At 40.0% G+C, this 25614-nt stretch overlaps 1 protein-coding gene across 2 annotated transcripts in view; it reads left to right on the top strand.

Annotated features, from left to right (window-relative positions):
* Positions 1-15952, top strand: part of LOC106586889 (interferon-induced GTP-binding protein Mx) — a 54114-nt gene extending 38162 nt beyond the window's left edge. For both annotated transcript variants that reach the window (XM_082969195.1, XM_014174616.3), the window contains exons 2-14: positions 1883-1917; positions 2310-2491; positions 3050-3184; positions 6976-7130; positions 7496-7634; positions 7718-7916; positions 8377-8455; positions 8566-8688; positions 9250-9382; positions 9564-9722; positions 11901-11977; positions 12320-12517; positions 15052-15952. In XM_082969195.1, coding sequence (XP_082825321.1) covers positions 1883-1917; positions 2310-2491; positions 3050-3184; positions 6976-7130; positions 7496-7634; positions 7718-7916; positions 8377-8455; positions 8566-8688; positions 9250-9382; positions 9564-9722; positions 11901-11977; positions 12320-12517; positions 15052-15273 — 1836 coding nt within the window. In that variant the 3' untranslated portion in view covers positions 15274-15952. The remainder of the gene's footprint in view (positions 1-1882; positions 1918-2309; positions 2492-3049; positions 3185-6975; positions 7131-7495; positions 7635-7717; positions 7917-8376; positions 8456-8565; positions 8689-9249; positions 9383-9563; positions 9723-11900; positions 11978-12319; positions 12518-15051) is intronic.
* The last annotated feature ends 9662 nt before the right edge of the window (positions 15953-25614 follow it).

The raw sequence follows: 25614 nt of genomic DNA, 5'->3' as shown, positions 1-25614 counted from the left end.
GTTTTAGCTTTTCCTAGTTGTCCGTCAGTTTTAACTCTGTTTATTTAGAACCTAACAGCTAAAAGATGCATCCGGGGTTCTGTGAAGGCCATTCAAGTTCTTCCACACTGATCTCGACAAACCATTTCTGTACGGTGCTTTGTGCACGGGGTTATTCTCATGCTGAAACTGGAAAGAGCCCTCCCCAAACTTTTGCTACAAATTTGGAAAAACAGAATCATCTAGAATGTAATTGTATGCTGTAGCGTTAAGATTTCCCTTCACTGGAACGAAGGGGCCTAGCCCGAACCATGAAAAACAGCCCCAGACCATTATTCCTCCTCCACCAACCTTTACAGTTGGCCCTATGCATTGGGGCAGGTAGCGTTCTCCTGGCATCCGCTAAACCCAGATTCGTCCATCGGACTGCTGATGGCAAGGCATAATTCATCACTACAGAGAACGCATTTCCACTGCTCCATAGTCCAATGGTGGTCCAATGCTACCACTTTGCGGGCTGAGCTGTTGTTGCTTCCACTTCACCAAAGCAGCTGTCATGGTAGTTTATCTTATCTCTCCGGAATGACGTATCCACTCACTGACACTCCCGGTAGGTCCGAGGCGTGTCCCTCTCTACTCTGTTTTAGTCAGAGTGTGGGCTAAACTGAGCCATGTCTAACGGAGCCCTTGCACACAGTTTAACCTCTGTCTCCCAGGAGCAATCAGCAAGCGGAGTTAGCATCCCATCCTCGTCACCAATTATTGTGGTAATTCTAACCAAAAGGAGAGAGACTGTATTCCTCAAATCAACTTTATTTCAAGATTTACAAAAATGAAGCAATCCATAGCAACCAACCAGCAGTGCAATGTTAGGAAAGCCCAATGAACAGAGTTGTCTCTCTCCTATTATAGAAAAAGTACAACCTATTTTGTCTACGTGGCAGTTTAGCAGATGGGTGGAAACAGGGACGGAACATGGTGTGTAAAAGCTGATTTAGCTTGTCTGTGCAGATTAAGATAGCTGACGTTGCCACCATTGTCTGTTCCTTCCTGCATGTTTCCACCCATCTACGTTCCTGTAGATTGTGAAAACAGGATGTCACATACTGAGGTTGCACCTAAACGGCTCTTATCTGTACGCCCAGACTTATGACTAAGTCTCATAAAACAATCCTGAATCAGCAAAAAATACTAACATATAACAATGGACAATTCTCAGGGTAAAAAATGTATAGTTCGGTTTAATTAAACTGTATAGTAGGTAATTAAATCATTTCCTCCAAACAGCATTTACTGTTGACCGGGGAAGCTTTAGCAGGGCTGAAATTTGACGAACTGACTTGTTGGAAAGGTGGCATCTTATGACTGTGCCACATTGAAAGTCACTGAGCTCTTCAGTAAGGCCATTCTTCTGCCAATGTCTATGGAGATTACATGGCTGTGTGCTTGATTTTATACACCTGTCAGCAATAGGTGTGAATGAAATAGCCAAGTCCACTAATTTGATGGGGTGTCCACAGACTTTTGTATATATAGTGTACCAAGTTATAATCCAATAGACATTGACCTAGGGGATAAATATATTCTAATCGAATAGTCTAGTCTAATCTTTAACATCATGAAATGAATTTACTTATTCAGTTTCTACCCTACACTTTCATTTTTACAAGATTCTCATCTAGCAACTCAACATTAGGAAGGTGTTCTTAATGTTTGGTATACCCAGTGTATTACAGTTGGCAAATTGTAAGCTTCTGATATGGTTATATGAGACTGTATCTCCTCTTATGTTATAGTGATATGATGATTTAGATTATAATAACTTCAGTTCAAAATACAGATGCATTGCTGTTATTCTGTATTTTCATCTAAATGGTTTAGCTTTCATTCTCTTTTATTTCAGCGGAAGAGAGACATGTCTTATGAAGATGGACCGAGGTGGGACAACATTACTTCAGTTTTCGGTTTTGAAATAATGAAGGCCTCCATTTTCCGCTTGTTATTTGCACCGTTGCAGTGCTACTCTGTACTACACTGTACCACAATACTATGATCCTAATATTCTCAATTTCATGGTGATGGTGATTATTTATACAGTGGTGATTATTTATACAGTGGTGATTATTTATACAGTAAATAGTGGGACATTTTGTTACACATGGTGTAGTATTAACATTTTTGGGACATACATTTTCTCATCCCATGTAGTTCAAACGATAGTAAGACACTAACTATAAAAACTGTGTCAAATAATGAATTTTGCCATGCATGTCTATCAACAAATTAACCATTCATAATGGCATTGTTTTTTACCCCTGACATTCCATCAGGATGTTCCAAGACCAGCTGGCGGAGAAGGTCCGGCCCTTCATAGACTTAATAGATGACATGAGATCCATAGGGATAGATAAGGAGCTGCCACTGCCAACCATTGCTGTGGTGGGAGACCAGAGTTCAGGAAAAAGCTCTGTGCTTGAGACCCTTTCTGGGGTGGCGCTGCCCAGAGGGACTGGTGAGAATCTGTATTGTTACCTGAACATACAAAAAACAATTAAAATCAAAATGAGCATTTTAAATGTCATTCCAAATCACACAAGGTCTGAAAGTGATTGTGGAACTGAGACATAATTTGGGCATTGACTCGTTTTTGGTTTGAAAATGCTGAAGTTGGCGATTGATGCCAGTGGCTAGGTAAACAACCCTGAAGCAGGGTTTCACATTATTCTTGTCCATAGACGAGGTCAGGAAACAGTCATAACAATAGGACCACAGAGACACGGACATTACTGAAATGTTTAGAATCTTCAAATTAACTTGATAACCACAGAAAAACCTTTCAGAAAATGTTAACTGTACATGAGTTTTCTAACCTTTTATTCAGACACTGTAAATGTCTGACGTGCTTTCAGAACATTAGAGCAACCTTGTTGTCCTTAGCCTGCAGAAGTTAAATATTTATCATAACATTCATGTCCCGGTCCATTGTTGACTGTACTGTCATATTGATTGTTGTGTTGATTGTTCTGTAATATAGTATAATGATCTGTCATTGGTACTTCCTTGTTTCCAGGTATTGTCACCAGGTGCCCACTGCTACTTCAACTGTGTAAAGACAGGACAGTGAAATGGGAGGCTGTCATCTCATACAGAGATAAAGTCAATGAATTTGACGAACCTTCAGAAGTCGTGAGATACGTTGAACAAGGTCAGATGGGAACGAACACACAAAAACACACAGACATATTATTCTATACTGTGCATTAACCAGTGGAGGCTCCTCAGAGGAGGAAGGGGAGGACCATCCTCCTCTTTAAATTTCAGATTGATAGCGAAGTTAGCTAGCTAGTTTAGCCTACTCAAACACCTGGCTCAAACAGAGAGGGACACTATGTTAGCTAGCTGGCTATGGCTATCAAATGAAGGAACTCTTCCAAGTCAAGGTAAGTTTATAGGTTTTATAAATTGTTAGCCACTGGGGCCCGCCGGTGTAACTGCTAAACTGCTTGCTGCTGACTGAACACTGTACTGCATGATTGTAACAGGTTTACGAACGTGTTAGCTCTAGTAGCTATGTTGACTATGATGATATAATATGGTAACAACGATGTCGGCTGTGTATAGCGCAGATATGAAGGTTTGACTTGGAAAGGTTTTTTCGTCTGATCACAGACAGCTGATGTGTTGTGCACTGAAGTCCACAAGGGAAAAGGTGAGAGGAGGGGAGAGCGTAGATGGGAGAAGGAATTAGCTATACAGTGATCAAAGGGATCATGCTGTTTCTTTTTGACTGCTATGAAAGTGAACTGTGATTGCCTGTGATCAGGGGTGTATTCATTCCACAAATTCTGTTAAAAAATGTTTCTTAAACGGAAGCAAACGGAACAAAACAAGGATAAACGTACCTGAATTTGTCCAATAGAAACTCCCGTTTTGAACTGACTAATGATTACACCCTAGATCAACTAGATGCAGGCAAGAGTGTGCAAGGAGGTATTGAATGTGTCAATGTCTTTCACCTTGATTACTAAAAAATGCACCTGCGTTGTGTGAGCGGACCAAGTAATTTGATGTTGTTTAAAAGCAGGAAGGTGGAATAAACGAGTCAGGAGTATGTTTTCTTAATTGAACAAAGTTCTCTATTGAGGTATTTCATTTCACCCAAACACTCCAACACAATCAATGATGATCTCCCAAGGAAAACATAAATCTTCTTCTTTACACAAGAAAGGAACACCAGATGAGTATCTTTAACCTGTCTGGAACACCTGGGACATCAGCGTCCCACTCTACTCAACAGCCAGTGGCAGTGCGTGGCGCGAGATACAAAACCCTTAAAAATGCTATAACTTCAATTTCTCAAACATATGACTATTTTACACCATTTGAAAGATAAGACTCTCCTTGATGTAACCACGTTGTCCGATTTCAAAAAGGCTTTACAGCGAAAGCAAAACATTAGATTATGTTACTAGAGTACCCAGCCAGAAATAATCACACATCCATTTTCCAAGCAACTACATGCATCACAAAAAAACAAACCACAGCTAAATGTAGCACTAACCTTTGACAATCTTCATCAAATGACACTCCTAGGACATCATGTTACACAATACATGCGTTTTTTGTTCGATAAAGTTCATATTTATATATAAAAACAGCATTTTACATTTGGGCGTGACGTTCATAAAATATTTTCCCTCGGTGAATCAGCACTACAATTTACAAAATTACTCGTCAAAAACGTTTATAAAATATTAAACTGTCATTCAAAGAATTATAGATGAACATCTCTTGAATGTAACCGCATTGACAGATTTCAAAATAACTTTACTGGGAAGGCACACTTTGCAATAATCGGAGTAGTGAGCTCAGAAAAATACACTACACAATACAGTTAGCCGCCATCTTGGAGCATCTAATATATTATATAGCATTATAAATATTCACTTACCTTTAGTAGTCTTCATCAGAAGGCACTTCCAGGAATCCCAGGTCCACAACAAATGTTGTTTTGTTCGATATAATCCATAATTTATGTCCAAATAACTCCATGTTGTTCGCGCGTTACGTTCAGCTACTAAAAATGTCGGTAGCGCGCCGAAAATCTCAGGACGAACTGTCCAAAAAAATATATTTACGTTCGTTCAAACATGTCAAACGTTGTAAAGCATCAATCTTTAGGGCCTTGAGAACGTGAAGATTCAGTAATATTTCAACCGGATGGTTCCTGTGTCTTGAAAAACGTTTTGGTACGGAGCAACCTCTCGCGTGGGCGCGCACCTATGACGCGATGGCCTTCCCTGGGTGACCAACTTCCCAGCCCTCTCATAAGGTCTCTGTTCATCGTAGACGCCTCAAACAACTTTAGAAAGAATGTCGACATCTAGTGGAAGCCTTAGGAAGTGCACAATGATCACCACGTCACAGTGTGTTCAATAGACAATGACTTGAATAGAGCCCACACATCCAGATTTCCACTTCCTGGTAGGATTTCTCTCAGGTTTTTGCTTGTCATATGAGTTCTGTTATACTCACAGACACCATTCAAACAGTTTTAGAAACTTTAGAGTGTTTTCTATCCACATATACTAATTATATGCATATTTTCGTTTCTAGAAAAGAGTAGTAACCAGTTTAAATCGGGTACGTTTTTTTATCCGGCCGTGCAAATACTGCCCCCAGCCCCAAGAAGTTTTAAACTATAACATAAATCACGTAAGTTTCACCATCTTGATGATTCGTTCGTGGATAGCTCCCCTCGTGGTGGCCATCCCCCAGAGGTAGTTTGTCTTCTTCCTCTTTTTGTCTTCCGAAAGGAACGTCTTCTCCTTTTGTCACGAGAATTTTCAATCCCAATGATAATAACTAACAATCAATAAGCTTTGACTAATCCACAAGGTTTGTAAGACTCTGGGTTTAATAATAATTAGGCAAAGACTCAGCTTATGCAAAAGGTTCGTATAATTTATTCAGAGAACGTTCTGAAGTTCATAATACAAAGACATCCATTTTATAGTTCACTCCCTACTTACGCACATACATACACACGAACAATAGGTGAGTTGTATCCCTCCCCAGAGTTCTCACCACTGTTTATCACGACCCAGCGCTGTCCGTTCCATTCCCCCGAGATTAGAGGAACCTTGAAAATTACTCCCTGTCCTATAATAAGTTTCTCAGAGTTCTAGCCAGGTCGGGTAAAACACAGTTGAATTGTTCTCGGTATTTTCTTAGACACACTCACACACACATTTCTATCCCTCACAGGTCTCTTCTGAACCTTGTTGGACTTACATTTAGTACTTTAATTATTCGTTATACATGCTACATAAACTACTAATTACTAATTAGTTACATTTCAGGGTGGAATTCTTTAATCATTACCTTTAAACATATAATTCCCTAATCACCTTTGGAGTAGCAAACACTCTTTTCTTTCTTTTCGCCCCCTCACTGCCGGTTCCCTCTGATCCCTTGTAGGGGAAAGAGATAGTAGCCCAGCCAGGCATGTGAGTCAAGGTGATCAGACGGCAATTAAGCACAGCTGACGGTACTAATGAGCTATTCTGAAAGGACCACACTCTGGTGGTCCTTCCACAGTAAACACAGTCAACTTTCATTCATAGGCTAGGTCGTAGCAACCTCATGATGGGTATAGGGAACATTTTAGTATGATGTAGTAGCCTAAACTTATCGATGTTACATTGAGCTGGGTGAATGGAATATGAATGATAGTCATCCAATAGGCTGTAATAGAAATAAGGCCATACTCATAAAACAAATAATTGTCCTCCCTTATCTTAAACGGCACATACTGCCATTGACATTGACGTATCTATTATCGTTTAATGTGGAAAAGTTTGTTATGGTATTTACCATAGACAACTACAGAATATATATTATAATAAGAAGAGTTCTGTGGGGAATAAGACAGACAAACAAACAAATTATGGACACATCTGTTATTTCATCAATATTTTCCCATTGATTTAACAGCTCAGAGCGCGTTAGCTGGAAAGGGAGTGGGGATATGTGAAGACCTGATCACACTAAAGATCACATCCTCCATGGTGTGTGACCTCAGTCTGATTGACTTACCAGGGATCACCAGGGTGGCTGTGAAAGGACAACCAGATGACATTGGAGCCCAAGTAAGTCTAACGTCAGTGTGTATAGCTTTTGGACTTTGTCCAGTACATTGTTTGGTTCTCTCATGACTTTTGGTTTTCATCGATTGATTCACTAAGGATTAATTGTTTCAGCCAGGTGTACAGACTTTATACCATAATTGCTAGAAAGGTACACGTAGCTATGATGGTTGATTCTGGTGAAAAGTACTTTGAATGTGTTGACTTTGAGGAAGGTTGAGCTTCAGAACCATAAAGAACAGAGTGCCCCACACAGGGCGATATCATGGTAACAAGCGGTCTGATACCCTCTCGTAGATTAATCAAATAACTCGGTCAAAGGCTTGCATCCTGACTGCTTTGTCACATTCCTCTTCCTTTTTTACTAGATCAAGAATCTAATTTCGAAATTCATAAAGAATAAGAGAACCATTATTTTAGTGGTGGTACCATGTAATGTTGACATAGCAACAACAGAGGCCCTGAAAATGGCACAAGAAGTGGATCCTGAAGGCACAAGAACTCTGGGTAAAGACATTATATAGATGAATGTATTTTTAATTGGGTTTTTATATTAGCAGTTATCATAATGCTTTTCATTTGTCTTCAAGCCATTCTGACAAAGCCAGACCTGATAGACCGGGGAGCAGAGAAGAATGTGTTGGAAATTGTCCACAACAAAGTAATCTTTCTCAATATGGGCTATGTCATTGTGAAATGTCGTGGTCAGAAGCAAATTGATGAAAACATGTCAATAACTTGTGCGATTGAGGAGGAGTTGGAATTCTTCCGAAATCATGAGCACTTCAGGTAAAACGTGTTCTTGCCATGTGTTAAGTGAACTTGCATCTTTGTTGTTGATGGCTTCAGATCTGAAAATGTTCAGGGCCCCAAACTGTTGGTTTCAGGATTTTATGAAAAAAGTATATTTTTCCAGATATCCTTTGAGAGTAGTTCCATGTAGTGTTGATGAATGAGAGTCCCTCTCCTCCCTTCTCTTACATTTCTGCAAATTGTACTTTTTAACATTCAAAATCAAATGGCTAAATGATCCTTGGTATAATCATAAAACAATTCCATACGTTAGCTTAGCACATATCTCTAGCATAAACAGATTTTTTAAATAATTTTTTATTATGTTAATTAGATATCTGTGGGGGCGTGACCATTGTAGGCCAAGGGATATACCATTTTTAGGTGTAAAATCTGTTGGCCAATTTTTTTTGTGAAATACTGTGTTAGTTATTTTTCCCTCCATTTCAATGTATAGATCCCTCTTGCGTGAGGAGAAGGCAACCACCAAGTGCCTAGCCACCAAGCTCAGCAATGCCCTGGTCAATGAGATCAAGGTTAGTCCAACCACATACCCTACAGTTAGCTGTTCCTCCTACACCCAGTGCACACTGGAAAACATGTGGTCTGGTACCTATTAACATGTTGTATGTTTGCTCCTGGTTAGAAATATCTGCCCAAGATGTCAGAGAACATAAAGGAGCAGATGGGGGAGGTAAAGCATTTATTGAGTCAAATAGAGAGCGGGCCTCCCCTGCAACCTGCAGAGAAGAGGAAGTACCTCATTCAGGTGAGAACATCTTTCACCTTCCCATCTTTTAGCTTCGTAAACTTCTTATTTTGTACAACATTTCTATAAAAATGTATGATGTAGGGTTGGAAGCCATACTGCTGCACAGTAGTCCAGGTGTGTTATTGTCATGGTTTGGTATATTGTCAGGGGAATGTCCTATAGAGAACTTGGGCGATGGTTCCTGGTGTAAAGGCATCAGCTCTGTTGCACATCCTCTGCCATTTGGATTGGTCAGATTTGCAACACAAGTGTAAGAGTAGACGCACTGTCCAGAAAGATAAATTAAACAGCATTTGTTCTCCACACTCCCACTTCCTCCACTCTCCTTCCTTAATTTCCAGCTGATTATGTTTGTCACCAGGTTAAACAATACTTTGCCTTGACAGCTGATCTTGCAAAAACACTTGGACAAGCCACTGTATGATAGTTCTTGTTTTAATATCTGTAGAAGACGGATGGGTCTTGTGGAGCCATTTCATTAAACAGTCATCTAAAAGGACTAAATATGCAACATTTAAACAGGTATATTTTATTGTGTTGTATGTTTGCCTTCTTCAGGTCATAACAGATTTCAATGATCAGATTACCCAACTGTCCAAAGGGGATATTATCGTTGTGGAACATCTATTTGAGCTCATGCGAAAGGAATTTACCGAGTGGATGGAATGTCTGAAAAATGCCAAATCACATTGTAGGTACAATTTGAATAGCCCGGGTATTGCTCATCATAATACCATGTATAACCAATAAATATTTATGTTTCCAAATATCCCTAATATTTACTGATATAGTTATTATACTACTAATACTTATGTCAGACAACAGTGATTATAATCTTCCATTAATTATTAACATTGTTTTCCTGAATTTAGACCACAAAGTAGTGCAACAAGTGGTGGATGAATATGATCAGAAGCACAGGGGAAGTGAGCTGCCAGGATTCACTAACTACAGGGTATTTCAACATGTTGTTCAGAAACTAGTGGCTGAACTTAAGAATCCAGCTATGATGACACTACAGAAAATCAGAGGTAAGTGACCAAAACCCCTCGTCTACTCCATCTCTCCCCCTCTGGCGCTTGTTGGCACCTGTTTATTCATTATCATGCACACCTGCCACCATCGTTACGCACACCTGCGCCTTATGAGACTCACCTGGACTCCATCACCTTCCTGATTACCTCCCCTATATCTGTCACTCCCTTTGGTTCTTTCCTCTGGCGTTATTGTTTCTGTTCCTGTACGCTTCCCATGTTCTCTAGTCTTGTTTCTTGTTTGTTTATTTATTATATTCACTCCCTGTACTTGCTTCCTGATTATTAGTGTACATGTTATAGAAATACACCTCACCAAAGGGAAGGAACAGGGTTTTCTGGGGCTTTTTTACTGGTGACATTTAGTCCAAGTGCAACTGCCGAAGCATCCGGGGATGCCTCAGCCGGCTCGACTGGTTCCCACGCCTTAGCCGGGTCTACAGGTTCCCGGTCCTCAGCCGACTCTACAGGTTCTCAGCAGAAGCATCAGGAAGGCAGGACTGTCACGTCTACTCCAGCTCCCCCTCACTGGCGCTCGCTGTCGCCAGTTTATTCATTATTACGCACACCTGTCACCATCGTTACATGCATCTTATTGTTTCTGTTCTGAGTTAAAATGGTCCACACATGCGCATAGTTGAGACGGCGCCTCTTACCCCTGAGGAGGTTGAAAAGCTTTGGCATGGGCCCTCAAATCATCAAAGAAGTTATACAGCTGCACCATTGAGAGCATCTTGACTAGCTGCATCACTGCTTGGTATGGCAAAAGTATCCTCGATTATATGGCTTTACAGAGGGTGGTGTGGACAGCCCAGTACATCACTGGGGCAGAGCTCCATGCCATCCAGGACATCTATATCAGGCGGTGTGAAAGGAAGGCCTGGAAATTTGTTAAATACCACAGCCACTCAAGCCATAGAATGTTCTCTCTGCTTCCGCACGGCAAACGGTTCCTGAACAGGGTCCTGAACAGCTTCTATCCCCAAGCCATGAGACTGCTAACTAGATATCAAAACTATCTGAGTTGACCCCTTTATTTGTATGTATCTTTACACTGTCTTTATGCACACTGTCAGAACTCTACAGATGCACACACACTGTCACTCCAACACACACACACACTCAATCATTAAATGCACAGATGCTACTCTGTTTGTTACATAGCCTGATGCCGAGTCACTTCCCCCTATACATACATTATCTAACCATACCACTTCAGTATCCCTGCACATTGTACATATGGTACTGGAACTGACCCTGGAACTATCCATGTATATGGCTACTGACCCTGGAAATGTCCATGTATATAGCTACTGTCCCTGGAACTGTTCATGTGTATAGCTTACCTACGTTCTTGTGTTCTTGTCACGTCCTGACCAGCAGAGGGAGAAATTGGATTAGTTTTGGTCAGGATGTGGCAGGGTTTTGTGTGTTAAGTGTTGTGTTGGTGATTGGACTCCAAATTGAAGGCAGGTGTGTTGAGTTGCCTTTGATTGGGAGTCCTATATAGTAGTGTGTGTTTTTCTTTGGGGTTGTGGGTAGTTGTTCTTGCATTGCGTTTTGTGTGCCTGCAAGACTGTTGCTGTCGTGTATTGTTTTTGTCCGGTGGATGCTTTACTCCTTTTTTGAATTAAAATATGAGTATCCACATTCCCGCTGCGCCTTGGTCCATTCCTAACGACAAGCCTTACAGTTCTTCTTATTTCTCTAGTGTTTTAGTTCTACTATTATGTTATTTTTAATACTTCATGGTTGGGTTTAGAGTTTGCAAGAACGTCATTTCATTGTACTTGTACATGTGACATTTAAACTTTAATTGACTAAATAGGACACGTTGAAGTGATAGTTCACTCAAATTACAAAATTACATATTGCTTTCCTTACCCTGTAAGCAGCCTGTGGACAAGGTGTGACATCAATCCATGCTTTGGTTTAATTGACCTGTTTTCATTTTTCACTCTTCATGTCCCAATGATCCTAATGCATCTCAAATTGATTGTGAGGCTCAATGATTGTTTGGACATGAAGCAAAAACAAATTATAGTATTTGTACTATTGATTTGTAATTTGGCTGAACTAGCCCTTTAAATAAAAACATTTATTTACATCTATTTACCAAATACATTTGTCTCTTTTAACATCTCTTTGCCAAATACATTTGTTTTTGTTTTTCAGACATGGTGCAGAAGCAATTTAATCATTTGTCCAGAGAGAGCTTTAAGAATTATCCTTATCTTCATCAGGTCTCAATGGTAATGACAATTGTAAACTTAAGCGCTCTGACATGATAATCATACAATTCTCTATTCTGTGATTTTAGGCTGAAATGGAAATCTTAGTTAGTGGCACTAGCAAGAAGGCAGGAAAACATGAGGCAAAGTAGCACTTAAAAATCACTAGATGTTTTTATGAAGAATTCCTATTTACAGGTTGTCCATTGTAGGATTGTACCCTGAAATGTTCAAAATAAAACACCACAAAGATACTTAGAGCATGTCGAACTGAACTTTTATCTGAAACAGTAACAGTATTTCACTGCCTCCCTGCATCTAAGGTTCTTTATGTCCTCATGGTATCTCTTTGTTTAAACTCAGAAAAACATTGAAACAATCCAGGAACAGCAGTCAACCATAGTGAAGGAGAGGATCGTGGAGCAGTTTGAGATGGAGATGCAGGTCTACACACAGGATGAAATCTTCAACAAACATATTCTAGAGGAGGGGAAAACAGCAGGAGGCAAAGAGCACGACACCAGGAGCAAGTACCCTGGGCTGCTCAAGGCATACTATGAGGTACAACACAACACATCTACTGTGCAGTATGTATAGAGTGTTCCAGAAATAAAATCTAATTAACCTCTTGGTGACCCCTTCGAGATAGGATAATAATTTCAATTTCTCAAACATACGACTATTTTACACCATTTTAAAGATACACTTCTCCTTAATGTAACCACATTGTCCGATTTCAAAAAGGCTTTACAGCGAAAGCAAAACATTAGATTATGTTAGGACAGTACATAGACAAAAATAACCACACAGCCATTTTCCAAGGAGGGAGATGTGTCACAAAAACCCGAAATACAGCTAAAATTAAGCACTAACCATCTTCATCAGATGACAATCCTAGGACATCATGTTACACAATACATGTATGTTTTGTTCGATTAAGTTCATATTTATATACAAAAACAGCATTTTACATTGGTGCGTGACGTTCAGAAAATGTTTAGCCTCCAAAACTTCCGGTGAATCAGCACAATCAAATTTCAAAATCAAATCAAATTTATTTTTATATAGCCCTTCGTACATCAGCTGATATTCTCAAAGTGCTGTACAGAAACCCAGCCTAAAACCCCAAACAGCAAGCAAAGCATGTGAAAGAAGCACGGTGGCTAGGAAAAACTCCCTAGGAAAAACTCCCTAGAAAGGCCAAAAACCTAGGAAGAAACCTAGAGAGGAACCAGGCTATGAGGGGTGGCCAGTCCTCTTCTGGCTGTGCAGGGTGGATATTATAACAGAACATGGTCAAAATGTTCAAATGTTAAAATGTTCATAAATGACCAGCATGGTCAAATAATAATAATCATAGTAGTTGTCGAGGGTGCAACAAGCACGTCCGGTGAACAGGTCAGGGTTCCATAGCCGCAGGCAGAACAGTTGAAACTGGAGCAGCAGCACGGCCAGGTGGACTGGGGACAGAAAGGAGTCATCATACCAGGTAGTCCTGAGGCATGGTCCTAGGGCTCAGGTCCTCCGAGAGAAAGACAGAAAGAGAGAAAGAGAGAAATAGAGAGAGCATATTTAAATACACACAGGACGCCGGATAAGACAAGAGAAATACTCCAGATGTAACAGACTGACCCTAGCCCCCCGACACATAAACTACTGCAGCATAAATACTGGAGGCTGAGACAGGAGGGATCAGAAGAGAATGAGCACACATATCACAGAAATACTCATCATAAACGTTGACAAAATATATGACAATTATTTAAAGATTTATAGATATACTACTTCTTAATGCAACCTCTGTGTCAGATTTTAAAATAACTTTACGGAGAAAGCACATTTTTCAATATTCTGAGTACTGCGCTCAACCATCAATGCTATACAGTTAGCCACGAAGTCACGGCGTCAACAAAACTCTAAAATAGTGTTATAAATCTTTTCTTACCTTTGCTGATCTTCGGCGGAATGCACTGGCAGGACTTCCACTTCCACAAGAAATGTTCATTTGTTCGATAAAGTCCATAATTTATGTCCAAATACATCCGTTTTGTTCGCGCATCCAGATCACTATTCCAAAGGCACAACAGTTTCTAACTGTTTCTAACTGTTTTAGAAACTTCAGAGTGTTTTCTATCCAAATCCACTAATAATATGCATATCCTACCTTCTGAGTCTGAGTAGGAGGCAGTTAAATTTGGGCACGTTTTTCATCCGAACGTTAAAATACTGCCCCCTATCCCTAAGAGTTTTTAACTAAACCTGCAGCTAACATAAAACTGGCATGTTATGTAGTGTGCTTATCAACAAACTCACACACTTTCTCATCAGGGCCTTCCACAAATTTGTGTAGATCTCAACGTGTATGTATGGACTACATCTAGCCTGGTTCTCCACCCCAGAGACATATTAGAGATTGGACACTGAGGTTGCTGCATCAAATCACATGTATTCATCACACAGTTCACAGCTGGTATAAAAGGTGAATCAAAATGCTAATGTGCTAGCTCTCTCAACAATGCAGTACCGTGCTGATGTATCTTGCGTTATAGGGAAATAGTGCACACTCTAGAATGCCCTTCAAGCCAATCAGTAACGAGTATTCAACAATGCCATGGTATAATATATATGCTTATGTGCTAGCTCCCTCAACAATGCAGTACCGTGCTGATGTATCGTGCTTTATAGGGAAGTAATACACACTCTACAATGCCCTTCAAGCCAATCAGGAATGAGCGTTCAACAATGCCATAGTAATCAATAATAACATTATGATGCATTTTCATTACACAGTATAATCAAAAATATCTATATGGCAGCCATGCTGGCAATATTGACCAATAGCAGTTCATGGCATTTACATTTTTTTTAACAATGCGGAGCAACTGAACGTTTAGAATTAGAATCCACATACTTGTCATGAATGGATAAATGGAATGCTCAAAGGGGTAGGATCTCTCATTAATGCTTTTTGACAAAGGTTTTAAACATACATTGTTGTGGCAGGGTTGCTTTGTGGTATATTGCATTTTGGTTACCTTGTGGCCTTCTCATCACTTTGGGCACTCACTCTCCATCCCACCTCACCTCTATCACAGATTGTGGTGCAAAGACTGGCTGACCAGGTGCCCATGCTGATCAGTTACTTCATGCTGAAGGAGTCAGCCAAGATTGTGTGCAGTGAAATGCTGGATCTGCTAAGCAGAGATGACACTGATAACATCCTCCAGGAGGATTCCGAGATCGAACAGAAACGTGCAAAGTTGAAGGCCCAAGTAGATCGCCTTATACTGGCCAATGACAAAATCAGCAGCGTCTGAGAGGGTGATGTCTTGTCAGTTACAGAATTCAGAGATGTTTCCAAAAAAAGAGACAGGTTAATAGAAGTATAACCAGATTTTTGGAAAGGGCAGTAACGGCCAAATGCAATTTATTTTAAATAATGAGTAAAATCTGTTATATTTTGTATATTTGTATTCAACAAATGTATAAGATCGGCTAAGATCAGTGAGATGCTGTACAGACGACCCCAGTGAAATCCTACAGGAAGAACCAGAAGTCGGCCATAAACGTAAAAGGTTGCTGGACCAAGAGGATCGCCTTTAACTGGCCAATGACAAGATTAGTAGACGGTGGTTGACAATTTGTCAATGCAGAAATTCTGAGATGTAGCCAACAAAGCCTGCAATAATTATATCTACATTTGAACAGCATACAGAACATTTTATATGATGGGCATCTCTACATTTAGTCAAAATTGGGATTCAAATAACGTGATGTGAATGTATCATCACATATCTGCAATGTGGTGTGTTATTATGTTTTCATCTCAAAATGTCCTGAGGATATATGGGAAGATGGTTGATAATATTATTTAAAGTGACAAATTAATTGAAGGTTGTATCCATTTTCTGATTGGTCAGAGTGCATCAATGTAGAGAATAATTTTATGATGGCATTATAATAACTTGTCTGTGTTATTAAACGTGTTGAGGACCAGCGTGGCGGATGTGTTGTTACCTACCCTTACCACCTGGGGACGGCCCATCAATAAGTCCAGGATCCAAGTTACAGAGGGATGTGTTTAGTCCCAGGGTCCTTAGCTTAGTGATGTGTTTTGAAGGCACAATGTGTGGTGATGATGTCAGGTTCCTCTTCAATATGTCCAGGATCCAAGTTGCAGAGGGAGGTGTTTAGTCCCAGGGTCCTTAGCTTAGTGATGTGTTTTGAAGGCACAATTATGTGGTGATGATGTCAGGTTCCTCTTCAATAATTCCAGGATCCAAGTTGCAGAAGGAGGTGTTTAGTTTACTCCCAGGGTCCTTAGCTTAGTGATGTGTTTTGAAGGCACAATGTGTGGTGATGATGTCAGGTTCCTCTTTAAAACTGGAATGATTTAGTTATGAATGATGTTTAAGGTGATTTGTTTAGTACTTTTATTAAATTAAGGAGATAAAGACCTCATCAAAATAGATATTAAACAGAGAAGATAATAGCAGTCCCAATTTGGGACTTTCTCCCAATCTTCTCTGCAGATCTCCTCTGTGAGGTTGGATGGGGAGCGTTGCTGCACAGCTATTTTCTCCCTACACTGCCCCACGTCTTCATTTGGACATTGAAGTGAAATTGTGTACATTTGGCCTAAACAATTGTTTTAACAAAGTCAAATGAATGTATTGTGTTCGAGGTTTCATGATGCTTGTCTGTAAAGCAAAGTAGATCATTTTAAGATTGTTCCCGATTGAACATCTCTGTAGAGACCTGAAAATAGCTGTGCAGCAACGCTCCCCATCCAACCTGACAGAGGAGATCTGCAGAGAAGATTGGGAGAAAGTCCCCAAATACAGGTGTACCAAGCTTAGTTTCTTGTTCACACCAGATTTATTAAAGAAAATTGCACGTGTTTTGGCACATGTGTGCAAAAGAGTAAGTACAATTGTCTACAATTTGCACAATAACTACATGCACATGGCTGATCAAAACTGATGAGTTGATTCTCAGTGAAATTGTCTTCACAACTCCACAACATTCTGTCATCGTGTGAGCCGTCACATTCAACATGATCCATTCTATTATCAAAATCTGTCAGACATAGTAATGACATAGTAATGAAGTAGGAATCACAATCTTACCAATCAACCAATCAAATTTGGAAGCATATATATGGAGCTTGCCCACAGCACAATCACTGCCATTTTTGAACATGGAGGAACATAACAACCCTGAACAGCAACTACATGCTCATGGAAGAGAACTAAGAAGATGTGTAAGAATGGGTGGTGGTGGTGTTAGGGGAAGATATCATAGAGGAAGAGGTATAAGGTAAAGAATAAGAGTCCCTGATGAAATCAGAGCCACAATTGTGGACCGTGTCATAAACCATGGTCTTACAATGGAAGAAGCTGGTCGGAGAGTACAGCCTAATGTAAACAGGTCCACAGTGTCATCAATTGTGCAAACATTCCGTAGGGAAAACAGATAAATATGTACTCGTTCTTTACTTTTGTTACAGTACTTCATTCACAACAATACAGAAACTACTGTAAAGGTAAATGCAAGTCTGAAAATCACAATGTACCGTACAATATGTATGAGGAATATACAGTAATACAGCACAATTTGAATACAATATGCTATCTGTAATATCATCTATTTGTGAATTCTACATGTCATATATAGGACTGCACAACGACCTCATTCATGCTGGTGGCAGAGCAGAAGTATTCAACCATCAGCAAGAACAAGACAATTGTAACAGGTTCATAGCCAGCAAATATCAATTCTGTCAGCACTTCCGCTATAGACAGAGTTTTGAAAAAAAATCTAATGACTATGAAATAACTGTACAGGGTGCCATTTGAGAGGAATAGTGACAGAGTGAAGGAGCTGCGGTACCAGTATGTCCAGGTAGGAGCTGTGGTACCAGGATGTCCAGGTAGGAGCTGCGGTACCAGGATGTCCAGGTAGGAGCTGTGGTACCAAGATGTCAAGGTAGGAGCTGCGGTACCAGGATGTCCAGGTAGGAGCTGCGGTACCAGGATGTCCAGGTAGGAGCTGTGGTACCAAGATGTCAAGGTAGGAGCTGCGGTACCAGGATATCCAGGTAGGAGCTGTGGTACCAGGAGTCCAGGTAGGAGCTGCGGTACCAGGATGTCCAGGTAGGAGCTGTGGTACCAAGATGTCAAGGTAGGAGCTGCGGTACCAGGATGTCCAGGTAGGAGCTGTGGTACCAAGATGTCAAGGTAGGAGCTGCGGTACCAGGATGTCCAGGTAGGAGCTGTGGTACCAGTATGTCCAGGTAGGAGTTCGAAAGTATATATCTATTGGGCACAAGATCAGATGTCTCTGATAGATGCCATGAATTCTGCTTGTGAGGACATCACAGGCGATCATTGCAGGGGATGGATGCGCCACACAAGGAGATTTTTCCAACGGTATATCGCAAGGGAAAACATCACGTAGAGGAAAATCTCTTGCCAGACCAACAAGAGCAACAGGATGTCCACCAAGAAGATGGGAACTTGTAGTGTTACGTACCGCGAGGAGGTAAAATGTATTGTTTTTTACAGAACTACAGCAGTTTTTTTCATTGTTGCAGTTTTTTTACATTTTTTGCATGGATGTCATTTTGTGGCAAATTTTCTGTTCACTATATATGACCTTACATGTAAGAAATATGTAAAAATGGACATGCAAATGTGAATGTTCTGTTTACATGTAACACATTGCTACAAAAATAAACTGACTGTATACGTACAAATGTGCATATCCTTTTTCTGTGTAATACAGTATTGTACAGTATTGACTTTTCCCAGTAAACTTTTACCTTCTGTTGAAATCCATATCTAAACAGCACAGTGTGATACACAATAGCATTCAGCTAGACAAAACTGACATTCTTGTATAGTACAGTAAGCAGTCAGTGTCAACAAAAAAGTAGAACAAAACTGAAATTTGTATATAACAAACATTTCCAGGGTTGACTGCAATGGTGAAAAAACATCAAAATATTTTGACCAGTACGGATCACACGATGACAAAAAAACTTTATTTTGGTGGCATTGGCCAATTTACTGACACAATAACTTGTTTTTGAAACATGAATTAAAAAGTTGTGCGTGAGTTATTACATTTTGCATACATGCAATAGAGTTGTGATGTCCCATAAAACAGTTGTGACAATTTACAATTTAGAGAATGTTAAGACTGTTTCAAAGAATTTGCCAAAGCAATTGAAAAAAACTGTAATAAACCAATTAGGCACATTTGGGCAGTCTTGATACAACATTTTGAACATAAATGCAATGGTTCATTGGCTCAGTCGAAAACTTTGCCCCTACACTGCTGTCATCTAGTGGCCAAAATCGAGTGTGCCTAACCTGGAATAATGCATTGTGACCGTTCTCTAGCATAAAAAAAAACTGTTAGATTTGAGTATGTCAAGTGTTGCAGTCATTTCAGTCACTGTAGTAGCTGACGTGTAGTGTTGAGTCATCCCAATACATAGACACACTGGCTTTACTCAAAGCCAGTGGCAATTCTGTAGTGAAGATTTTAAAAAGTTTAGGGCCTAAACAGCAGCCCTGGGGAATTCCTGATTCTACCACGATTTTGTAGGCGAGACTTCCATTAACCTCTTACATCTAGAGTACCCAGCCAGAAATAATCAGACACACATTTTTCAAGCTAGCATATAATGTCACAAAAAACAAAACCACAGCTAAATGCAGCACTAACCTTTGATGATCTTCATCAGAGGACACTCCTAGGACATTATGTTATACAATGCATGCATCTTTTGTTCAATCAAGTTCATATTTATATCAAAAACCAGCTTTTTACATTAGCATGTGACGTTCAGAACTAGCATTCCCACCGAACACTTCTGGTGAATTTACTAAATTACTCACGATAAACGTTCACAAAAAACATAGGGCTAGGGGGCAGTATTGACACGGCTGGATAAAAAACGTACCCGATTTAATCTGGTTACTACTCCTGCCCAGTAACTACAATATGCATATAATTATTGGCTTTGGATAGAAAACACCCTAAAGTTTCTAAAACTGTTTGAATGGTGTCTGTGAGTATAACAGAACTCATATGGCAGGCCAAAACCTGAGAAGATTCCATGCAGGAAGTGGCCTGTCTGACAATTTCTTGCCCTTCTTGATTATCTCTATCCATTACAGAGGATCTCTGCTGTTACGTGACACTTCCTACGGCTCCCATGGGCTCTCAGAAGGCGGCAAAAAGCTGAATCGTGGCTTTGCAGGCTCTGGCTGAAAAAAAGTAGCGCGTTTGGGTAGTGGCTGGTTACAGTACTGTGAGACTCAGGCGCGTGCCCGCGTCGACCCCATGCCTTGTTTTCTTTTGTCTGTTTACCTAAACGCAGATTCCCGGTCGGAATATTATCGCTTTTTTACGAGAAAAATGGCATAAAAATTGATTTTAAACAGCGCTTCGAAGTACGGTAATGGAATATTTAGAATTTTTTTGTCACGAATTGCGCCATGCTCGTGACCCTTATTTACACTTCGGATAGTGTCTTGAACGCACGAACAAAACGCCGCTATTTGGATATAACGATGGATTATTTTGGACCAAACCAATATTTGTTATTGAAGTAGCAGTCCTGGGAGTGCATTCTGACAAAGACCACCAAAGGTAATCAAACTTTAGTAATAGTAAATCGGAGTTTGGTCAGGGCTAAACTTGGTGGGTGTCTAAATAGCTAGCCGTGATGGCTGGGCTATGTACTCAGAATATTGCAAAATGTGCTTTCACCGAAAAGCTATTTTAAAATCGGACACCTCGATTGCACAAAGGAGTTCTGTATCTATAATTCTTAAAATAATTGTTATGTTTTTGTGAACGTTTATCGTGAGTAATTTAGTAAATTCACCGGAGGTTTGCGGGGGGTATGCTAGTTCTGAACGTCGCATGCTAATGTAAAAAGCTGGTTTTTGATATAAATATGAACTTGATTGAACAAAACATGCATGTATTGTATAACATAATGTCCTAGGTGTGTCATCCGATGAAGATCATCAAAGGTTAGTGCTGCATTTAGCTGTCTTCTGGGTTTTTGTGACATTATATGCTAGCTTGAAAAATGGGTGTCTGATTATTTCTGGCGGGGTACTCTACTGACATAATCTAATGTTTTGCTTTCGTTGTAAAGCCTTTTTGAAATCGGACAGTGTGGTTAGTTTAACAAGAGTCTTGTCTTTAAAATGGTGTAAAATAGTCATATGTTTGAGAAATTGAAGTAATAGCATTTCTAAGGTATTTGAAAATCGCGCCACGGGATTAGAGAGGTTAAGAATTATAGATACAGAACTCCTTTATGCAATCGCGGTGTCCGATTTTAAAATAGATTTTCGGTGAAAGCACATTTTGCAATATTCTGAGTAGATAGCCCGGCCATCACAGGCTAGCTATTTTGACACCCACCAAGTTTGGTACTCACCAAACTCAGATTTACTATAAGAAAAATTGGATTACCTTTGCTGTTCTTCGTCAGAATGCACTCCCAGGACTGCTACTTCAACAACAAATGTTGGTTTGGTTCCAAATAATCCATAGTTATATCCAAATAGCGGCGTTTTGTTCGTGCGTTCAAGACACTATCCGAAGGGTAACGAAGGGTGACGCGCGGACGCGTATCGTGACAAAAAAATTCAAAATATTCCATTACCGTACTTTGAAGCATGTCAAACGCTGTTTAAAATCAATTTTAATGCGATTTATCTCGTAAAATAGTGATAATATTCCGACCGGGAGTCGTTGTTTTCGTTCAAAGACTGATAATCTAAAATGGACTCTTCACGTGCACGCGCACGCCCGTCTCATTGTTCTCAGATCGACCACTATCCAAATGCGCTACTGTTTTTGAGCCATGGACTGCAAAGTCATCATTCAACGTTCTGGCGCCTTCTGAGAGCCTATGGGAGCCTTAGAAAGTGTCACGTTACAGCAGAGATCCTCTGTTTTCAATAAAGAGAATAAAGAAGGCCAAGAAATGGTCAGAGAGGGCACTTCCTGTTTGGAATCTTCTCAGGTTTTGGTCTGCCATATGAGTTCTGTTATACTCACAGACACCATTCAAACAGTTTTAGAAACTTTAGGGTGTTTTATATCCAAATCAAGCAATTATATGCATATTCTAGTTTCTGGGCAGGAGTAATAAACAGATTAATTCGGGGACGTTTTTTATCCGGGCGTGAAAATACTGCCCCCTATCCATAACAGGTTAACAGCTTTCTTTTTCAGCACCATGGAGGGATTCCTTTCCACCGCTACACCTGGCTATCAGCGAAGTCTCATCTGGCAGCGAAGCAGTTCATTCATCCTCATTTGCTGCCTTTTTAAAAAACATAGCTGATATGGCTGACTTGCTTAAACAAATGTGGTTTCTACTGACAATTGAGATGTACAAACTATGGCATAAGGGAACGATGAGGGGATAAGAGGCAATCCGTCATTTCGATTAAGACATTAATGAGCGAGCTAGGATGGACGTAGTCAATATAACTATTTGTTCAGCACTTTTGAAATTGACAGCGACAGAATTCAGAACATGGTCCGTTCTTACAGTATTCTCCCTGTACACAAGGGAGTCAGAACCGAAGGATAAATAAAGGTGGCATATAAGCAGAATATGAAAGCTCTTACAATATTTGATGATGACATTTCTCTAAAACAGGCTATAGGCTACATGTGCACCACCAAGTCAGAACAGTAGGCTAAGTTATGGGAGCAAAAGGGAGCAAGGGAAAGGGAGCAAATTAGGCACATGGGGTACTAACCAACCATTCTATTTTGTTAGTTTTTTCTCATTGTTTGTAACTTATTTTGTACATAATGTTGCTGCTACTGTCTCTTATGACCAAAAAGAGCTTCTGGACATCAGAACAGTGATTACTCACCTTGAATTGGACAAATAATTTTTCTTTAATGAGTCGGACGGGAGGGATTTACTCCAGACACCCGAACAGGCGTTAATTCCTACCATTCGCAGGAGAAAGAGACAGAGTTTTCACGGAAGGAGATCGGGGTGTCTTGTGATGATCAGGCGACGAGTGGCTAATCTGCCTTTGCTATCGGTACTATTGGCCAATGTACAATCGCTGGATAATAAAATGGATGAACTAAAAGCATGTATATCCTACCAACGGTAAATTAAAAACTGGAATATCTTATGTTTCACCAAGTCGTGGCTGAACAATTACATGAACAGCATACAACTGGTAGGTTATACACTGTACCGGCAGGTTGGAACAGCAGCCTCTGGTAAGACAAGGGGTGGAGGTCTATGTATATTTGTAAACAACAGCTGGTGCACGGTATCTAAAGAAGTCTCGAGATTTTGCTCGCCTGAGGAAGAGTATCTCATGATATGCTGTAGACCACACTATCTACATAAAGAGTTATCATCTATCTTCTTCGTAGTTGTCTATTTACCACCACAAACCGATGCTGGCACTCAATGAGCTGTAAACGGCTTTAACCTCTATGGGCTAGGGGGCGCTAGCGTCCCCCCGTGGTGCACTCCATCAACAGCAGGTGCATTTCAAGAGCGGCAAATTTGAATCCAAATAAATGTCAAAATTCAAATTTTTCAAACATACAACTATTTTACACCCTTTGAAAGATAAACATCTCCTTAACCTCTATGGGCTAGGTGGGACGCTAGCGTGCCACCCGTGGTGCACTCCATCAACAGCAGGTGCATTTCAAGAGCGGCAAATTTGAATCCAAATAAATGTCAAAATTCAAATTTTTCAAACATACAACTATTTTACACCCTTTGAAAGATAAGCATCTCCATAATCTAACCACGTTTTACGATTTCAAAAAGGTTTTACGGCGAAAGCATAAATTTAGAGTATGTTAGGACAGTACATTTACAAGAGTTGTGTGTAATGTTTTGTCAATTCAAAGACAGGGTCACCAAAACCATAAAACCAGCTAAAATGATGCACTAACCTTTTACAATCTCCATCAGATGACACTCCTAGGACATTATGTTAGACAATGCATGCATTTTTAGTTCTATCAAGTTCATATTTATATCCAAAAACAGCGTTTTACTATGGCATTGATGTTGAGGAAATCGTTTCCCTCCAATAACCGGCAGTCAAGTCAGCGTCACAAATTAAATAATTAAAATTAGAAAACATTGGTAAAATATTATATTGTCATTTAAAGAATTATAGATTTACATCTCTTGAACGCAATCAACTTGCCAGATTTAAAAATAACCTTACTGGGAAATCACACTTTGCAATAATCTGAGCACTGCGCCCAGAAAAATACGCGTTGCGATACAGACTAGACGTCATGTTGGGAAGATCTAAAATCGAAAATACTATGTAAATAATCCATGACCTTTGATTCTCTTCATCAGATGTCACTTCCAGGTATCCCAGGTCCATAACGAATGTAGTTTTGTTCAAAAAAGCTCATCATTTATGTCCAAAAATCTCCGTCTTGTTAGCACATGATCTAAGCCAGCCGGACTTCTCGTCATGAACGAGGGGAAAAAATATATTTACGTTCGTTCAAACATGTCAAACGTTGTATAGCATAAATCATTAGGGCCTTTTTTAACCAGAACATGAATAATATTCAAGGTGGACGAATGCATACTCTTTTATAACGTATTGGAACGAGGGTACCCAACATGAACTCGCGCGCCAGGTGTCTAATGGGACATCATCGTTCCATGGCTCTTGTTCGGTCAGATCTCCCTCCAGAAGACTCTAAACACTTTGTAAAGGCTGGTGACATCTAGTGGAAGCAATAGGAAGTGCCAAAATATTCCTCAGCCCCTGTGTTTTTCAATGGGATAGGTTTAAAGGTAATACAACACATCAGGTATCCACTTCCTGTCAGAAAATGTCTCAGGGTTTTGCCTGCCAAATGAGTTCTGTTATACTCACAGACACCATTCAAACAGTTTTAGAAACTTTAGAGTGTTTTCTATCCATATGTAATAAGTATATGCATATTCTAGTTACTGGGTAGGAGTGGTAACCAGATTAAATCGGGTACGTTTTTTTATCCAGCCGTGAAAATACTGCCCCCTAGCCATAACAGGTTAACGAGAGTCTTGTCTTTAAATAGCTGTAAAATAGTCATATGTTTGAGAAATTGAAGTAATAGCATTTCAAAGGTTTTGAAAATCGCGCCACAGGATTCAACTGGCTGTTACGTAGGTGGGACGAATTCGTCCCGCCTAGCCCAGAGAGGTTAACCTGTTGGGTCTAGGGGGCAGCATTTGCACGTCTGGATAAAAAAAATGTACCCGATTTAATCTGGTTACTAATCCTACCCAGTAACTAGAATATGCATATACTTATTATATATGGATAGAAAACACTCTAAAGTTTCCAAAACTGTTTGAATGGTGTCTGTGAGTATAACAGAACTCATTTGGCAGGCAAAACCCTGAGACATTTTCTGACAGGAAGTGGATACCTGATGTGTTGTATTGACTTTAAAGCTATCCCATTGAAAGACACAGGGGTTTAGGAATATTTTGGCACTTCCTATTGCTTCCACTAGATGTCACCAGCCTTTACAAAGTGTTTTGAGTCTTCTGGAGGGAGATCTGACCGAACAAGAGCCATGGAACGGTGATGTCCCATTAGACA

Source organism: Salmo salar, chromosome 25 (assembly GCF_965601325.2).
Source record: "Salmo salar chromosome 25, fSalSal1, whole genome shotgun sequence".
NCBI lineage: Eukaryota > Metazoa > Chordata > Actinopteri > Salmoniformes > Salmonidae > Salmo > Salmo salar.
This window is presented reverse-complemented; position numbering and strand designations above follow the sequence as displayed.